Here is a 19,408-nt window from a genome sequence, read left to right on the forward strand (position 1 = left end):
TTAGCTGCTTAGTCTCCAGAATTACAGGTTTTGGTTTGGATTTTATGACTGGACTGCCAAAACAAAGAAAAAGGTGTTGGAAAAGTGGAGGTGGGGGTGGTGGGGTAGGGGGGCTGGGAGAATGGACCAGGGAGGGACACAGCTGATGGTTAGATTACCAGCAATGACTGGCAATTCTACTTGTTGCCTAGAAAAGCAGCTGGTAAGTTTTCTTGCACCATGCCATGTTGAGTTTGCTCTCAGCGCCCCACTGACTCACAGATCCACAAATGCTCATGTATGCTGCAGTCTCACAGCCTGTTTGGGTCACTTCCACCACCTCTGTTTCAGGCCCAGCAGATTTTCTGAGCACACGTCTCTAATACATGAGAGTCGCTGCCTTACACAGATACATACAGGGAGAATCAGAACGATGGGCACCGAATGTGCAATTTTACATTATCAAGGCCAGATCGGTCTCCCATGTAACTGGGAGCAGCGGTACCTTTTTCATATAATAACCAGTAATAGATACACCTTCCTTTTTGGCGTTAGCTGAAGTAGCTCTCACACAGCACAGCCCATGCATACCCTAGGTATACCATGCACACCCTACCTTCCCTACACTAAAAATGTGTTGGAAGACATAAATCAGAACACACTCTGAACATTGACTTGTATCCAATTAGGAGATGGGGAATTACAGTCTTTCATCCACTGAAGGAGAATTATCGGTGTTTCCTGGAACTTTCTTATTACTTATCTGGATACTTGCTGTTCGAAAAGCTTTGGCCCACTGCTGTCCTTTGGGAACAGAGCAAAGCTTACCTTAGCGGCTGACATCCAAGGGCTTTCCCTTAAGGGGAACAACAATTTTAGACTGGGACCTGAATTTACAGGTCTTCCCTGTAATGCAGCATTACCCAAAATGTATATTACTTCAATTCCATAACAAAGTTCTGTGTTCCCTTGAATAGTAAACCTTAATGACACTGACTCTCATGTGAGTATATTTCAAAAGCCTCCTAGGTGCCCAAGCTGTCAACTTCCAAAGCTAAAACAACAGTTTCAGTGCTGCACATGCCAACACCTGGGCTTGACTTGAAATCACTTAAAGTAATCCTAGCCACGGAGAGAAGCAAGTCTAGTACGTGTTAGCAGAGACAGTCCAAACACTGAGTGTCTGTGGATGTTTTCTTTGTCAGGGAAAAAAACCAAGAGCCAAGTTTTCCTGGGAGAAAGTCATGGAGCCCACCTACCTGTAAGAGAGAAGCAGAAAAGGAGCAGCTTGCTCTTTTGCTGCTGACTTTCATTCCTACCCATGGAAATGTATCTAACACTGGCAGACATAACTGTAACGTAATGTAATTGTGACACTGGAAGACATAAAAAATGATAGCCATTAGCACTTTTATTGTAAGGCAAAGAATCAAAGTTTGGCCCAAGATGTCAACATGTGTAATTTCCTGTCTTAACAACACTTCACTTTCATCTAGCAATTCTTAAAAATGCCTGCTACCTTTTTTCTGTTATATATTCAGTTGCAAATTGTTATAAAGTATTTGAAGCAAAAGCAGGGAGTCAGCTAATGTGTATTAGCATTTCATAAATTGTCCTGTTTAAGCTGGTGTATATTTTTGCCTAATATTTGATAAACATTCCTGCAGAAATGTGCTTGGGAACTGCAGGCCCTGTCATTCTGCACCAGTATCTGGTTATTACTCTACATGGTAACTACATGGCCGCAGAGGTGCTACATATACAAACCCCTACATATCCTCTACGCCGTGTTTTACTTTGCAGAAATATAAATTATTATGAACAGGCTGTTAGCTCCCAGTTGCTTGTTTTCACAGTACATGTGGACTCTGTGTGTGAACACATCCCAGAACACTTCCCACCATTTGAATCATGAAGGGCCGGATTTTACCTCATACCTCTTACTTTAAGCACAGACTTCCTCAGCTAACAGCCCTCCTGGATTCCAAGGGCCTGGAAAGAGGCACCACACACAGAAAAGAGCGGAGCAGAGGTTGCTCAGGTGGCCAATCAATTCTGGAAATGTTTCTGAGCAACTGCAGATGAGCTTGTGTGCTTCTTCCCCAGACTCATCACTAATTGTCTTGAAGTTTGACCCTGTTTAAATTCTAACAGAAAAAAATGACAGATTTCAACTTAATTAGCTTTTGTTTCTCTGAGTACACAGGAAACAGTGCTGCATTTAAGCTCTTACTGAGTGAGCAGTGGCAGGAAGAAGCTGAAGGACTTTTTCTTTCTCTTTCTTTCTTTGTTTCTCTCTTTCTTTCTTTCTTTCTTTCTTTCTTCCTTTCTTCCTTTCTTCCTTTCTTCCTTTCTTTCTTCCTTTCTTCCTTTCTTTCTGTCTCTCTCTGTCTCTGACACCCATCTCTGCTAATGAACCTGGATAACCAGCCAGCCTGTGCAGATCACCTCTTCTGCAAGAGCTGAAAGTTCTTTACCAGCTGGATGCAGGACCAGTTCTGGAACACGCTGGCAGAATTCCCACTTACTTCAATGGGACCAAGATTGATCCTACATGAGACATTATCAAATGCAGCCACCTGTGGGGAGGGAGTGGGGGAACACAGCAGCTGTTTAGCAGTGCATGGTAACACAGAAACAAGAGTTCAGGCTCGGAAATGAAGAATACCATATCCAATTGCAACTGCAGGTGGAATGTAGGTGAGCAGAAAGCAATTGCCGCAGTTGGGATTTGGCGTCAGCTTTCTGGCCGGCAGTATCCTGGGATCTTTCCCAGCAAAGGGTCAGAAGCATCATGGTCTAATGGACACAGCATGGGACTGGGAATCAAGAATCCTTGAGTGCACCAGTGCGGATGTCCTTGGAAATAGCATGCTGACCATTTGTTAACAAAATAGCCTCCTTGACCTTTAATAAATCCCCTGCAACACAGAGTTCTGAGCTGAAGGCTAGAGGAGGAGGTAAACCAGTCAGCCTATTTATTTTCCTGCTTAAAGATTTTTATTTGTTTCAATATTTTTTTCCAGAAATTTCCCTCTCCTCATAACTGTGGACAGAAGCAACAATACCTGATTTTTAAAAAAAATAAAATGAGCAACCCTTCCTTCTCCTCTGATTTCATCCTGAAAACACTCTGAGGGGTGGGAGACATCTGCAGTCCCTTAGAGCCAAAGGTGCTCCTGAAGCAGTCCAGGATGGATGGGCCATTAATTTGGCTTGAGGGTAATTGTAAAACACAATGTCAGTGCAGTCTTTAAGGACAATGGTAGTTGCTAATCATCTAGAAATGCACGCATTAAAAAGCTATCATTGAATTTAAATGAATAAGCATAGAGCTGCCTATTGTGTATTGCTTTGCATGTATTAATCTAAATCACTGTGAGGCCCGTGGCTTCTCTAAGCTGTGACTGTAGACTCACTCTGTTGGTGTTAGGCACGTCCTCAGTGGAGGGGTGAAGCTCAGATAGTCCTTACTCAGGTAAGACTTCCAAAATAAGACACTTTAGATTACTGAACCTTGCATTAATATCCCTGCCATTTTGGTAACGTGCTGCAAACTTGGCTTCTCTGAAACCTCATATTTTATTCTGTAGTTGGACATGGTTTTAAAAAAGAAGCATAACCTCAGAATTTTCTGTATATTATAGTAGAAATTAAATATGCGTTTGTTTGTTACCTTTGCATGTAAGATCAAAATATTGCTGTAAACCAGCAGGCATGGCAAATGCATAGCTTATACTTCAGTTATCATATCAGTTCAATGAGCTGCACCATTTACAAATAGATACTCTTCTCAAATTGTTTCAGCCTTATTACTCTATAAATATTTATACTACAGACTGAAAAATCAACCTCACTTGCAAAGTTGACCCAAGTACTACTCATGCCTTGCAACTTAAAAAAGAAGGTATATGGCATGCAGTTCCTGTGCTGAGCTTCTGAAGGAGTGATGAATTTCATCTTAGGACAAAATGTAGTCTTTACTGCTCAAATGTGAAGTATTAATCATAATCCTTGCAGCCATTCTGTTTAGTGTGACTTTTCAGTTTGGAATTTGGAATTTCAAAATTATAGCCTCCTGTATATCCTGAGACATCCCAAGATAGTCACTGGGGGAGAGGAGGATTGAGATGCATGCATCACCAAAAGTCAAAAAGTTACGTAAATGTTTGGAGATAATCTATTTTCATTTGTATATTTTAGATTCATATGCTTTGCATCCAGCTTTTACAGCCAAGATATGTTTGCAAGCAGTCTTAAAATGTGATTATTACAATACATTTCTACAGAAAACATCCTTGAATGAAGTCACATAAAGTCTCCAAAAGAGGACATGAACAACCTCCAATGCTGCTTTTTCTTTGTCTTTTTTGAAAACACATGGGAATATAAAGTATTTTCTACTGCCACTTACAGCTTTCCCATTTTTTCTGATATTTTTGCAAAGAGATCTAAAAGTGCAGATTTTAAAAGTATTTTAAGAAAATAACATTTTCTTAGCAAAAAACATTTTTAATAAACATATTTTAAAATTAAAATTACAGCATTTTTAAAAATAAAGCATTTCAAAATATAGAAATAAATTTAGATAGTGGAAACCTGTGGAATTCTGTTCACGTATTTTTATTTCCATATTTCTGGCAAGCATAGATATCAGACCTAATAACAGATTAGATTTTCTGGATCTGTTTATATTGACAGTATTTCAGAAATTTAAAAATATACCTTCTGTAAATCTACCCTCAACTTTAGCCTGGGCCAGAGAAATGGCACCAAGCCTTTATACTCTCAGCATAGTCATTTAAGCCATAAGACTTTGCCCCTTATAAATGTACTGTGTTGTTTCCATACCAAAATATCTGCCCAAGCCTTCTGTTCCTCTTTCTGCTTCATCATATGTTGCACCACTAGAAAGCATCTGGCTTTGGGCATGGTTCCTTGTAGCAGGAGAAATAACGCAAAAAAACCTAAGTAGAACACAAAAAGCAAACCACACATGAAACAAGAAAAAAAAAAAAACAACACAAAACCAAACCAAACAAAAACGAAACATCAAAACAACACCACCACCCCCAAAAAACACCCAAGCCAAAACCAAAAATAATTCCACTCCACCCCAAAAACAAAACCAAAACCAGAAACCCAGCCAAAGCACTTACACACTGAAAGACAAAGGGAACTGAGTATGTAACATCACCATAGCTGAGATGTGTCTGGGCTCCTTACAAGTATTGCAACCATCTATGGCTGGGCAGATGATTGCATTGGTTTGTACTGTTTGAAACTATTAACCAGCAGTCCATATCAATCAAAAAAATCACCTGGAAATGGTCTTCTGGTGGTTGGGGTTTTTTTAACATCACATGGAAAATCTTATGCTTTAAAGCACAAAAGACTGTTTTTAAATTGGAGAACTATCCACAGCAACCACATAAGCAAAAAAAAAAGAAAGGAGAGCTCTGAGTAACGGTCCCCAAAATTTCCTTTCTAAATGAAAACCCCATCTAGTCTCCAATTTATCTCACAGTGTTTGGTTTGCACCTGCAACTGAATGCAAAAGCTAATGCATAGAAAAGTCATCATCTGACGGCAGACTGTGATACTATGACTTTGTAGGGAGGTTTATATGTTGAGGAAACACCAAATCCTGAGTGTTCCTCCATATAAAAGTGGGGTTACCTGGCAGACCAGAGCGTCTCAAAGGCAGGAGACAAGGGGCTTAACCGGTGGAAGAAAAGAACAAGCAAGTAAAACCCTAGTCTTGCTACAGCTGTCAGACCAGATGTTTCAGCCACATATTGGCAAGTGATAAACTTAAGAGCGCAATTTGTTATGTATCGTTACCCGACCAAAGAAGGAAAACAAGTACTGATGTTTCTAACAGATTTCAGGATAACGGCTATTTTGATACACAGAAATAAAATCTGCCTTGTAGAACTTATAATTAAACTCTTTTCCCCTGCCTTCTTTTTTGTTACTGTAATGAACTTACTTTACAAACCTCGGAATCTTGATTACAACTGCAAAGAATGTCACACGTCAGCTAATGACAGAAGCCTAGTTCAGGGTAATCTTAGCAACACCATAGTAAAATATTACAATAGAGACCATTTAAAGTTTATAAAATGTAACAGAATATATTAGAGAGACATGTGGGCTTCATTTTCCATTCATGCAGATGTAATTCTTTAGACCTCCACATATCATCTACAACTATGTGCAAGAAGAACCAGGCCAATACACTCTACAGAACAACACATAACTTTGGGTGTTTGACTACCAGCCTATAAATAGACTATTGTCTCCTTAGGCCACAACTGAGTTGCAGAAGGATTTTAATCTCTGCTGTCAATGGAAGCTGAGCTGCACCTTCATTCTTGAAATCACATTTGCTTTTTGCAAATTAACCTGTTACAAAATGAACAGAAAATAAGACATTTGTATGTGCAATCCCATACACATATGCTCATATGACAAAACATTAGTAAACTCATTTTCCATTAGTCGTTATTAAATATTGAGACAGACATTATTATGAGACATGGGCTTATTACATGAATAATGAGTAATAATAACAAATAATTATTCATTATCTGAATTGTTAAATGCAGATCAATATCCATAAAGGTTAGACTAAAAGGTTCACAGCACTTGAACTGTAGGGATCTTCTGATCTCAAAAGCACATGAACCAGAGGAAATCTGTTGCATTCAGCCTAATTACTTTGTTATGAGTGACATAAGAACCAGGTCCAAAATCTATGCATGAACTAGAAGGTATTCAGGCTCTTAGATACCTCAAGCAATGTAAGTTTAATGGCTTGGAGAGGAGAGTATTTGCTTATGGCTTGAACACGCATTCACACCTGTTGTTGGAACAGTTTCCAGTAATGGAACTAGTTTATCAGAGTAAGTGTTAATACTTTATTCCTTTTTCTGCTAATCCCATTTTCTGTTTTATTTTAACTGACTGCAAGATCGCTACAAAATTTAGGGCTCTGTTGGGTTTTAAAGCTTATGTCAGTTTTCAGCATTTTTATAACTACAGCTCACATTGTGCTGGTGATTCTAAGAATCTGTTTGAAGCCACTTCAGCACAGCCCAACACTGACCTTTTGTTGAAGCAGGGTCAATGGAAAGGTTTTGTTGAATGAAAAGATAATGTATTAATAATTGGACTCCTGGTTGAATGCATATGTAAATAAATATCTATGTTGTATCATATGCGCTAAGGGATCTGTTAAAAACCTACAGTTATTAAGGCGGAGGCAGCTTTTTTCCACTCTGGACAAACCTTTGTTCAACTTCACTTTTATGGAGCTCTTGAAGGAGGCAAGGCTCAGTTTCATTTTAACTATGGGCCTGTTGTGGCTCATAGTACAGATCACAGCAGCCCAGCTGACCCCCAAATCATTGATTTGAAATCTAAGCAGTCCTAAGAGTTGAGCCTTTAAATTATACAGAAGATGAAATATTCTGAAAAGAGGGGGATCCCCTCCTGTTAAGATTTCTGGGCTAGCTCATCCCCTGAAGCCTCTCTGGGACTGCAGGTTGCAAAGAGAGACCCACCGCTCCTCCTGCTCCTCCTCCTGGGTCTGCACTGCTGAGTCCTGCCTAACAAAACCCTGTCTTACCTCCTGGAGTGATCCCTGATCTGTCTCTCTCATTCCATGATCTCCAAGGTCCTCCAGGCTCTGGTTTGCATGTGGATCTGCTGTGCATGAGCAGCTGTGCCAGTCCTGCCACCTACAGCGTACATCTTACCCAGTGTACCAAAACATTGACTTTTATCTATGCAACACCATTAAATATGCTCCCTGGGGTGGCATGAACCCAATACAGCACACTGGTTTGGGGCATATTGAATTTATTTCCCGTGATGGAAGAGGCCTTATATCTCACTTGGGGGTTTACACTACCACTGTACCCCAGACTGATGAGGTCATTTCTTTAAGAAGAATCTCATTGCAGCAACATTTGAAATAAAAGAAATGAAAGTTGTTTTAAGAGTAATAACATTTTAATTCAACCATTTAAATCTAATGCTCCCAGCACTGAGACCCTTAGTCATCCCAGACTTCTACTAAAGTCAGTTGGGGGGGTTCATTTGTAGAATGCATAACCCCAATTATATCTAAGCATAAAACAGATTATTTCATTTTCATGGAAGAGAAAAACCATGGGTTTGCTTTTTTATGAATTAGGCAAACATGTGATGAGAGTCATCTGAAATGCAATAATTAAAGTACTGCGTCACCACTGGGTAGAAGAGTAGGTCCTTTGTCAGTGTATGCGAATGCAGACCACTGTTATTCCATAGACTTGGTGTCGTTCCACTCATTTACTTATGTCCAAGTCCGAGAAATGGGACTTTGTGGACTGATAAAATTCCAATAAGGAATAATTGGGCAGGTTCTGTATGGTGACAGCACAACCTTCCAGCCAAGAATATTGAGTATCCCTGTCTTAGGGTGCTTTATATGTAGTAGTTTATTACCCCCCCATTCCTCCTTTAAGTAGTCTTAATTGGCCTTAAAATCAGGGTACCCAACATGACGAGCCTCTTGTGAAATGCCTGGCCGATGTTATTTTGCAGCAAAAATGGCAAAAAGTTCTCTGTGTGTTCTCAAAGTACTGTATGACTGGTTAGTACCTTCAGCGTCAGTCTCTCTGCTGATTAAAGGTCCTGTGCTGAGAAATTCCCTCCTCCCCACAGCCATATTTTATAATATTTAGCACTCAGTGCTTTACACTATCAAAGCATTGTAGGCATGCTATCTAACATCTCCTAATTAACTCATACATCTCCTATTAAAAAAGCACCTAAAATTAATGACATATGGCATCGCTGGCTTTTATACAACACATGCAACAACTCAGCCTTGGGGTTTTACAAGAAACGTGGGTAAGCTGAGATTCCTTGCTGAAATCTGACAAACACTTCACTATATCTGACTTTCAGCAGAGAGGAAATGAACAACGATGCAAATTGGATCTACACAACTATAGATCAGGAACTGAATGCGCACACAAACACCAGCATGGGCAAGGGCGAATCTGCAACTTTCAGAGCCAATGTTTTCGGTTCCTTAATGAGGTGCACACCAATTACATGGGTTTCCCACAGACTTTGCTCTCAAGATCTGTAGAATGCATGAGAAACAAGCAAAGTCTGTCGTTTTGGTATCCGTCAAAGCTCTCTTCCATGTGAGGAAGTGGCTAATTTGTCATTTCACACTCAAAAAGGCGTGAAAGGCAAAACGGAGGGAGGTTAGCTGGAAGAGAGGAAAGGGGGGGCGGTGACTCATGAGAAGAGACAGTAGGCCTGATTTTGAGCCTGTGTTTGTTGCTGCATATCAGGAATAAAATCAACGAAATCACATGCATGTAAAATAGACAGGAGTGAAGTCAGTGTTTCTTGCTTATATGGAAAAATTTACACTATTAAAACACAATATGAACCAAGGAACACTTTACAAATGAAAATTATGGTATATAGCAAATTTCAAACTTAAAAGTTTTATTTACACATGGACATCTTTTGTTTTATTTAATTATAATAAAAGTATTAATTCCAACGATGCAAATTTTCAACTTAAAAATACATAAGACCTTTGGGAGAAAATCCCAAAGAATACACACATCTGAGGAATGTCAGCTCTGTGTCAAGAGCACTGGTCTCAGCCACTAAATATTTTCCCTCATCGTCTTTTTTTTTTTTTTTAGCTTTATTATTGTCTTTTATCTTTCTTTTCCTCTGCATAAAGCTAGCAAACAGCCAGAGAAACAGTCAGAGTCAAACCTTCGGAGAGTCAGGAGAGGTGCAGGCAGGAATCCCATTATTTGTTAATAGGATTTGTGCACATACCTCCCACTGACCACTTAGGAAATTTACTTCCAAGCATCTCGGTGGCAGTTTCAATTAGAGTCAACATTTCATTTCAGCAGATGGACTGCAAACTGGTGGCTAGTCAAACTCTAATGAGTAACGCTCGATAATTCCCCTCTCTTAAACTATGATTATGTGTTCTCTTTTTTTTTTTTTTTTTTTTATAGGGAGAATGAATGCTGTTGCTAAGCCAATATTTAATTTGATTTTTTGCTGTGCCTGTCTGTGCTAGCAAACCCCACCCACGTGCCTGTATACAAGTCCAATGGGTAAATTAGCGGGTATTCTTGCAGATCTGTCACACATTTCTACCATGCTTCTTTTCAGAAAGATGCCAAAGAACTAGAAATACATCTGCCCTCCCCTGAAATGTAGCCACCTCTGGGGTGGAATGTGGCAGCAAATATTAACATGGGAACACGGACACCAAATCCTATGTGAAAATTATGCAGGAAGTACAGAACACAGCCCACGTAGCCTCAGGCTACCCAGAAATTAGCTAAAAGTGTACGTTTTCTTTTTAATGAATTCATTTGAAATTATTGCCTGGTGTGTGGTACTCCAATAAGGAATATCTCATTTGGTATGGAATCCGCTTGTACAGTCTCATACAGATTATTAGTGATGGTGAGTTATCTGATCTCAATAAGAAGCAGTACTAATTCATAGGCAAGTTGCACAAAACTAGAACACAGTATTATTTTCTTTTTCTTTTTTCATGGAAAATGTCCTTTCTTTAAATACCATTTGCAAACTATGTAGATAGTGGCCCGGCTGGCTCATGGTGCCTTCGGTTTCGCTTTTTTTTCATCTCCTGCACATGCTTCCATTTGGCACCACCTTTGTTCCGCTGCCGCCTCTTCTCCCGGTGCCACATCTGTTCACAGTATTCATCCAGGCTAAAGCTGGGGCTGCTGACGAGCTGGATATAGTCCTTGTACCTCAGCCGGGACTCTGTCAGCAAATCTCTCACCCGACCCTCATCATCCTCAGTTTTCTGAGTGCTTTCCATTTGTCCATTCTCAATGATGTTCAAATTCAGTTTCACAATGGTATGGACAAAAGTGTGCTCCTGGGCTTTGCAGAAATAGGCTCCCGCATCCCTTCTTTGCAAGCTGCGGATCAGCAGCCCATGCTCTGTTTTGATGACCCTTTCGTCAGCCTTCAGCTGTGGGGTTGGACAAAAAAGAATGCTATAGGTGAGTTTCATCAGCAAAACCAGAATGCATGTCAGTCTACACTGAGGTGGAGAAAAGCCTCGGCTGGCACACGGCACGTCCCTTGTCCCTGGGTGCCAGCACACAGTGGGGCATGAGCAGCTGGGACCGATACCGGGAGATCCTTTCAGTGGCTGAGTTCTGCTCCTAACTATAGCATCTGCATCACTTACCATTCAGCATGCAGCTGTAAAAGACACATGCTGTACAGCTGAAAGGACAGACAGTAACACTCGTCACACCCCAGTGCAATGAGTCAGACCGCATTCCCCAAGGAAGGGTAGCTACTCAGTGCCACAGATCCCACTCGTTTAACTGCTTTTCTTGAGGTATCGCTAATGCACCCAATATACCAGTATGCTTACACATATGTGGAGAGCTGAGGCCCTACTATTACACTTGAAAATAAATACTACTACTGATTTTTAAAGTGAAATGCTGTGATTCTGATCTTTTTGACCGGGTTTTACAAAAGGAAGTTGATCCTGGCTTTGACTCTCTGAGAGGTGATTAAAAACACCCAATGTGGTTAGACAAATGCAACAAAGTACAATTCTTTTATTGCTAAGATCTGTGAAGAAGGATGTAGAGGAAAAAAAAACCATTAAAAAAAAAAGCAAAGAAAAGAATGAGATTGCAAGTGAGAGCTGAAGTCTGTCAGCGTGGAACTGCAATTTCGTTTATGAATGGAAATATTTCAAAAAATACAGCACGATCTCACATGTTAAAAATAAGGTGCACCTTAGAGTAATAACACTGTCAGGTAAGTTACATATCTGGTGATCTGAAAATGATTTCCAAAATAACCCAAGGAAAAAAAAAAAAAAAAAAAGCATAAAAGCATAAGCCCACCACTGGGAAGAAAAAAAAAGAAAAGAAAAGAAAAGAAAACCACAACAGGATGGGGTACTGGGCACCTAAGTATTTTTGCAGCTGGGAAGCATAGAAGGTAAGTGATTTGCCAAAGACCATATAAAGATTAGTAGCAGAGGTGGAAGCAGAAAGCAGAGCCCTAGGTTGCAGTGTCCAACACCAGCATTTCCTTTGAAAATGATCCTGGTCCAGCCCAAAGCTGTCACCTCCCAGGTGTGCTATGTTCTGCTGTCATGCAGAGGCTGTGGCACACCACGGCACAAGGGACCTGGAGCGCTGCTTGCGCAGCCCCCAGCAAAGCCAGGGCCCTCAGCACAGCCTCAGCGCTGCTGGTGGCATTGCGATAACGTAGAAACACTTAAGCACAAGGCTGAGTAGTGGGTTTAAGAAGGGGGGAGGAGTGGGGGCAGAAAGAACCAACACAGAATGTGGAAAATTTCCCAGAGTGCACATCTGACCCTCCAGCAAACTTCAGAGGATGAAGATCAGGGAGGCATAAAGATGACTAAATTAGATTTATTCACAGTGGGTAAGCTACACACTGTTTCTTTATGTAAAAAATCTGCACATGATTCCCTTTTCTACTCCATGGGAAAAAGTGTATACATACGTATGATTCTCCATCTGTTATGATTCTAACTCACTAGTACTTTATCATAACAGGGTCCCCTGGAGCAAAGAGATGGATGAGATGACCTCCCAGGGCTTTTAGCTTTACCCTTTCTAAGTTTCTATGATAATGACTTTGGAAGGGTTAAAAAATTTGAAAGACTATTTTGAGATCACCAGAAAAAGCAATACACATATATATAAATTACATGCAGAGAGAGAGATAGATGGCTTAATACTGTATCAGCTGTAGCAGTCTTCAGTGACACACAGATTGGATAGGTAGGTAGGTAGGTAAGTAGGTGGGTAGGTAGATGGATATATAGATGTGTGTGTGGATGGATATAAGCCTGTGTACTGCTATTCATCTGCCTGCAGCAAAGACAAGAAAACAACTGCTACAAAAGCCTGGTCAGAACGTGCCTGGTTCTGCAGCCAAATATTTTTTTGGCTCCTCCCACTATTTGACGGTGTTGGGTCAACCCTGAGCTTTAGTTTCATTGTTTGTAAACTGTATATAAGCATGCCTACTTGGCACCAGCAGGGTGAAATCATACTAATTTCAAGAAATTCCTGGAAAATTGATTGTCCTGACAACAGGTGCTACATAAGCACAAGCTACTTTTGATTTACTACACTGTGTTTAAACCAGAGAAATCATAGTCAAGCCACAAGCACATACACAGAAGATAGGAGGGAGACAGACTAGCAAAGACCACCTTTCCACCTCCAGACCTACAGCATAGGGCAGGAGTCCTCAATTTATCAGCTAGTGACACTTCATTCCAAGTAAATGTACCTTTCTTATGCTAAAAACAGGAGCATGAAATGCATATAGGAATCCACAAAGAGGTAGCTGTAGGCAGAAATATGTCTAGGGCAGATGTTTCCTTGTGCTGATGTACCCCAGAGAGAGAAGCAGGAGCAGGGGCCAGGTGGAAGTGCTGGGAGGCTTGGCTGTTGCAATATGGCAAGGAACCCCCCCTTTCTTCTGCCCAAGCTTCATGTCAATGTGAAGACCCAAGTTTGAGCAAATTAGGGAAAAGAGTGGGAAGAAGCAGCTCATTGCCAGACATTTGGGTTTCATAAGGCACTATGCAAAGACCAAGTTCCCACATTGTCTGAGTGAAAACAGGATGGATCTCTTTGAGCTCAGGGCTTGATGCAATTGCAGCAGTAGCATCTGCCTATCGGTGGCCCTGCCAGTATTGTAGTCTAGAGCGTCTTGACAGCTGTGTACCTCCTACACTTGGAAGATCTCCAGCTGGCTGTTTCAGCTGGCTGGGCACCAATCCAAAGAGCCCTCAGTAGTGCTTTGCCTATTTTCAGTGAAAGGAAGGCAGAATAATGGCAGATCTAGACTTGAAAAGATCACTGGACCCCCAAGTCCAGCACCCTGCTACTCATAACTATTTACCATTTGTTTAGCAGCCATCACTTTCTAGTCGTAAACGTGTTAACTGATGGAGTTGCCTCCCCATCTGCCTTGGGATACTGCAGAGAAAGCTAACAGCATCTAAATTGGACACGTCCCTTAATCCCAGCCCATCATGATTCCTATTTTTAATGAAGCAGTGTTCTTACTGAATGTCCTGTGTTAACCTTGGGTATTGATTTACAGTGACTGTCACCTCCTCCTCCTCTGTGCCTTCATTGTTCATTCCTGTCTTATCCTCTGGCAGGATGAAATTATGGCTCTGATTTCACAAGTATTGAGCAGCACTTCATTACTGTTCCCCCCCCCCCCCCCCCCCTTCTCTGTTTGGTATCCTGTTTATGTTGTTTTACCCATAGGTTCAGAACTCTTCCTGTCTTGCCCCTCTACTTTTCCCCTCACAGGGCTCTGGAGTTTCATAAACACCTGGCATTTCATTACTTGGTAGTAGATCTTTAACCTTTCGCTTGACTGCTTAATGTGCTCTTTGGTTCCTGACCTATAGATGTAAAACATATTTTATTAAATTTTGAGGAGAGTGAAAGGACTAGTTAGATAAAAGACATAATTTTGTTTTGGACAACTGTGGATTCATTGTCATTGTCCGTCCCCCTCCTCCCCCATGCCATAATCAATAACTCTCCTAAAATATTTGTAAATAGTATTTGACAATTCAGAAGCACAAAGGCTTCATTCATAAAAGCTTGCTGACATGTGCTTAAATTTGAGCATACAATAAAACTTAAACATGAGAGACATAGTTTTGTTCAATAGGGAACAAATCATAAGCCACAAAAACAAAGCAATTGATTACTATTAACTTTCTTTTCCTAGCGGAGTGGGAGCAGATTTTTTACAATATTTTATCAACAGACTGTATCTTTTATCCTTCATGAGAAGCCCATAAGTTTGCCTACAGTTACATTACCTGAATTTTGCCACATGCCAGAGATACTGGTAATATTTGACAAAGGGAAAAAAGATCTCCATGCAAATCAAACACTCTGTTTTCACAACCTGAATTTAACAATGGAGGAAAAAATAGGCATTGCCAATAACGATGGCAAACATTTAAACAATCAGTAAGTTGGAAAGCAACCAAGGATTTGGAAGTGCTGTGACACCAGGTTAGGTCAATGCCTTTTGTCCTTTGCTAACGATGTGTTTAGATAGCTCCCTCTGTACAAATAATTCACATGTCAACTCTTTCACAGTTAAAACACTGCACCTGTCTGGGAGAAGAAAGTGGCTTCAAAGCCTGCCTTCCCTCATTAATCAACATGTGAAAAAAATGTTAGTGGTAAGCTGGTTAGGGTGCAACCCCTGAACAAATTGAGAAGGGGAGAAAAGAAAATGAGGAACATTTGCTGAGAATTCATCTTTCTCTATTGTTTTCTTCTTCATCCTCATCATTCGACTGGAAATAAAGATCACTCTGGGGTTTTTTGGCATTATTGTTACACATTACTTTGTTTCTCTTGTACTGTGAAAATAATTATTTAACTTCAACGCAGCTGTAGAATTAATTTCTCTCTCCCTTTTTTCTTTTATTTTTTTTTAAACATGTTTTTTTTATTTATCAAGAAGCAACAGGAAAAATGAAGAACATGTTGCTGGTGCAATGTCATTATGGGAATGCATGATTCCTGTTATTTTCAAGGTGAAGCTAACTTCCTATTCTGAGACTAAATTTTAAACTCTCCCTCTCCCCTCCACCCCTCCCCCAGTATATCCAAATCAAAGGAGAAATGTCATGTGCTATCTCTCAGTTCAGAGTTATTTCTTCTTTTTCCCCAGGAAACTGTCAAAAATATTAGTCTTATTTAAGAATCTCGAGGTATTGGCGGGGAGACCAATGGGTCATATAAAATAAAAGAGTAAAAGCATGAAAGCTATAAGTAGTCCCTAGGCTGCAGAATGAACCTTTTCTTATTTTTCCCACTCTCTTGATCTCTTTCTCATTGACCAAAGGATTCAAGCACTGAACTACTCTCATAGAAGGTACTGCTGGAAACTCAGTTCTTGGTGCATGTCCTCCCCCTTACTCAGCTCCCACCCAGCTCTTAGCTTTTGGGGCTGGCACTGAATCTGTGACCATTTTTTCACAAGATGCTGCTGACCAGATGTTTGTAACAAAGAAACTGGCCATGATGACACGACAATCCGCAGCCACAAAAAAAGAGAAGCTTATGTCTTGGATAAATTGAAAAACGTCTTTTCAGTCTGGCTAAAATGTGGAATGGAAACAAGACCTATTTGCTGCGGTGGGGGAGCTAGGTCACAGTCTTGTGCCTGGCAAGATGTCCTGTCCAAACTCGTGTACCTACCAAACCACCAGATGGTCATCAAGCTGGGTCTGTCAGAAAAACACAGCCCAGGGCTGTGGGCAGGAATATGGAAAGGGTGAGAACCACTGAAGAAAAAACTGAAATGTCCTCCTGCCTTTTGGTGGATTCATTTTCACCCCCAGGTCTGAACAGAGCAGGAAGGAGAGAGTTAAGAGTGATCTGCACCTATTCTGTCACTTCAGGTTGGTTCTGTCCCTGCAGGGGAGGTGGCAGTTTGGCAGACCTGGGAGCCCCAGCAGACTGGGAGCAAAGTCAGCCTAAAGCAGGGGGGGTAATACTTTTCAGAGGCACAGGGCACCAAAATTAATGGCATTGTGGGGAGCTATGCATTTGCTTCTGGCAGTCCTGGTGCCTATTATATACACAATATAATACATACGATTTTTTTTGAGAAATACATAAATATCTGTTTTAAGCTTCAGAAAACTTCAGCAGTTTAAGACATTACGAACGTATGACATCCCTGCTCTTCTTTCATGAACTGCAGCCACTGAAATGTTCTCCCTCATCTCAGTGACTAATCCTGTGTGAACAGGAACAAACATAATCAATTGCATGAGCAACACTAAACACAAAAGCACTAGATATTTGACTCCTGACCTTCAAACAGCCCCAAACTACAGGGAAACATACTCCCACTGGCAGCAAAATGACCTGGTGACAGCTCCTGTACCGCAGGAGATCCTGTCCCTCCCCACAGGTTGCTCTGCCTGGAAGTCACATTCTGAACCATGACCCTAAGGGTGAAATGCTGGGGATATCCTGCTGGGCCAAATGCTTCCCATCTAGTCTGGATTTCACCTTTTCCTTCCCTCTGGAAGCTGTAGTGCGTGTCCAGGACAGTGCAAAGCCATCTGTTTGTAAAACCAGGTTTAGAGACTTGCTGAGACATTGCAGTTCCAGCCCTGGAACTAAAAGTCTGTAACCTAAGTTCCAGGTGTGAGTCATTTGCAAAGCATGGTATCATCATCACAATACGTTACACTGCTACGGCACCCACTAAAATCATGTACAGTGATATTTGAGAAACCTGCTGCAGGAAAGGAGAGAGAGCGAGCAGAAAATACAATTGTAATGGGAAAAGTTATGATAAGGCATTGGCTGAGCAAAGATCAGGTTATACATTAAATATGACCACACTGTCATATTCTGTCTCATATGGTAATTTTGTCAAACTGAAGTACTTTGAAAAGAAAGTCAATCATTCTGCCAATCTTTGGATTTTCTGGGAAGGCCTCCAATTAGGCTCTAATACTGATTAATTCATTTTCACTGATAAGTCAAATTAGAAAACGTTAAAATCTCGATTTCTGAATCCCCAAATTAACAAGGGATTAACATCTTAACCTGCAAATACCCTTATCCTATCTAATAAGAGGAGTGATTTTTCAACACCTCTACAGGCCCACTGATTTATTTAGGCAGCCATATATGAAATTAGGAATTTAACTTTAGGTACATGCACTTGAAACCATGACATTTCTAGATTAATAACTTTATCTTAAAAATAACAAAAAAACCCCAAACTTTTTTTTCTTTTTCTTCTAAAACTTATGTCTCCTGATATGATGATTGGAGATCTGCAAGATGAGTTTGCTCAGAAGGAGTTCAAGTTCTTAGGATCCTGAAACCAACCTGGGCCAAACCACTAGAAATTCTGTTACTATAAGAATTTTCTGGCAGAAACCAAACAGAACTAATAGCTGTATCCTGTCTTTAAGTGATCTAATCCTGTAACCTTCAATGCATGCATATGCATTTATACAGGCATTTATATATTTATCTTCAAAGGCTGAAAAAAAAATACATAAACTAACAAAACCACCCTGAGGAGTTGTGGAACATGTGCTCCAACTTCTATTTTATCAAAGCTAGATCACAGAAACACTGCTATGGCTTTAGGGACGATATGTGGTAAAAAGCTATTTGCCTACTGTTAGCATTCATAATGCAGAAAATCTGTCTGCAGATTTCTCCTTCAAATTTTCTTCTAAATTTGCCTCAAAGGTTAATCTAGCCTTTTAGCAAAGCTTTGCTTTTCTCCTACAAACAGATGTCAGACTGTTTACACAGAGCAAGCCCAGTAAACATTGCTGTGGAAGGCTGCTAATGTGCAAAGATGTATGCTGTGTGCTTGCTGGAGCTTTAAAATGCCATCACACATATGCACGCATTCCCTTACTCTCTCTCCTTGTGCACATCCTTGGCACGCTGGGCCATCCTGCAGTACTGGCCACCACCATGCCTGGGCACCTGGCATTTGGCCCGGAACAAGCAGCAGCGGCCAGGTCACTGCCACAAGGAACCTTTTGGAAACACAAAGCATGGCAAAAAAATAATATAGCTTTAACTTGGGCTATGTTAACTGCCCTAACTTTGTTCAAAAGTTAATTTGACCTGCAGTTTGTTCTATGATCAAGTAAGCTTGAGTTTGGCTTCCTGACCTTCAGCGGTCTATCTGAACCTGTGATTCATAAGAAAATCAACTGATTTTTTTTTTTTTTTGGCCCACTAAATTGACACAGATAAAGCTCAATTTCAAAATTTCAATTTCAGCAGCCCTTCAAAAGAGGCTTTCAAATCCTGGAAGTGTGACTTTTTATGATAAAGCAATTTTACATTCTTCACAGGGAACTAGCTGCTTTAAGCAAAGTTTGTAGCTCTTTTTGAGATGCTCAGGCACATGCTATTTTTGCAATACATTTTTTTTAAATGATTGAGTCTCCTCAAAACTTTCCATAACTTCCGCTTCAGAAAAAAGAAGAAAAAACACCAAAAAAACTCCAACCCTAAAAACAATAAACCCCAAAACCTGTTAACTATCTGCTTAAATTTACTTTGAAATTAGTCTTAAACACATGGTTAGAATTAAGCAAATACTTTACTTGTTTCCCTGATCAAATATGGACATGCATTTACAAACTGCTGCCTTAGGGAAGTAAAGCCCTCTTCTCTACAGGGCAGTTAAAGGTAAATCAACTAAAGCACAAACAATGAATGCCTGTGTGTTAATTAGCAGCTCATCCTGGAGGTCATGTCTAAGCATGTGGAGGAAAAGA

General features: G+C 40.5%; 1 protein-coding gene across 6 annotated transcripts in view; it reads right to left on the reverse strand.

Moving 5' to 3' along the window:
* Positions 1-2,255: 2,255 nt before the first annotated feature.
* The window catches only part of SEMA3D (semaphorin 3D), a 151,718-nt gene continuing 134,565 nt past the window's right edge, over positions 2,256-19,408 (reverse strand). For all 6 annotated transcript variants that reach the window (XM_080393406.1, XM_080393410.1, XM_080393411.1 and 3 more), the window contains one exon: positions 2,256-11,035. In XM_080393406.1, coding sequence (XP_080249532.1) covers positions 10,622-11,035 — 414 coding nt within the window. In that variant the 3' untranslated portion in view covers positions 2,256-10,621. The remainder of the gene's footprint in view (positions 11,036-19,408) is intronic.

Source organism: Falco punctatus (genome assembly GCF_963210335.1).
Source record: "Falco punctatus genome assembly, chromosome: 6".
In the NCBI taxonomy this organism is placed as follows: Eukaryota; Metazoa; Chordata; class Aves; order Falconiformes; family Falconidae; genus Falco; species Falco punctatus.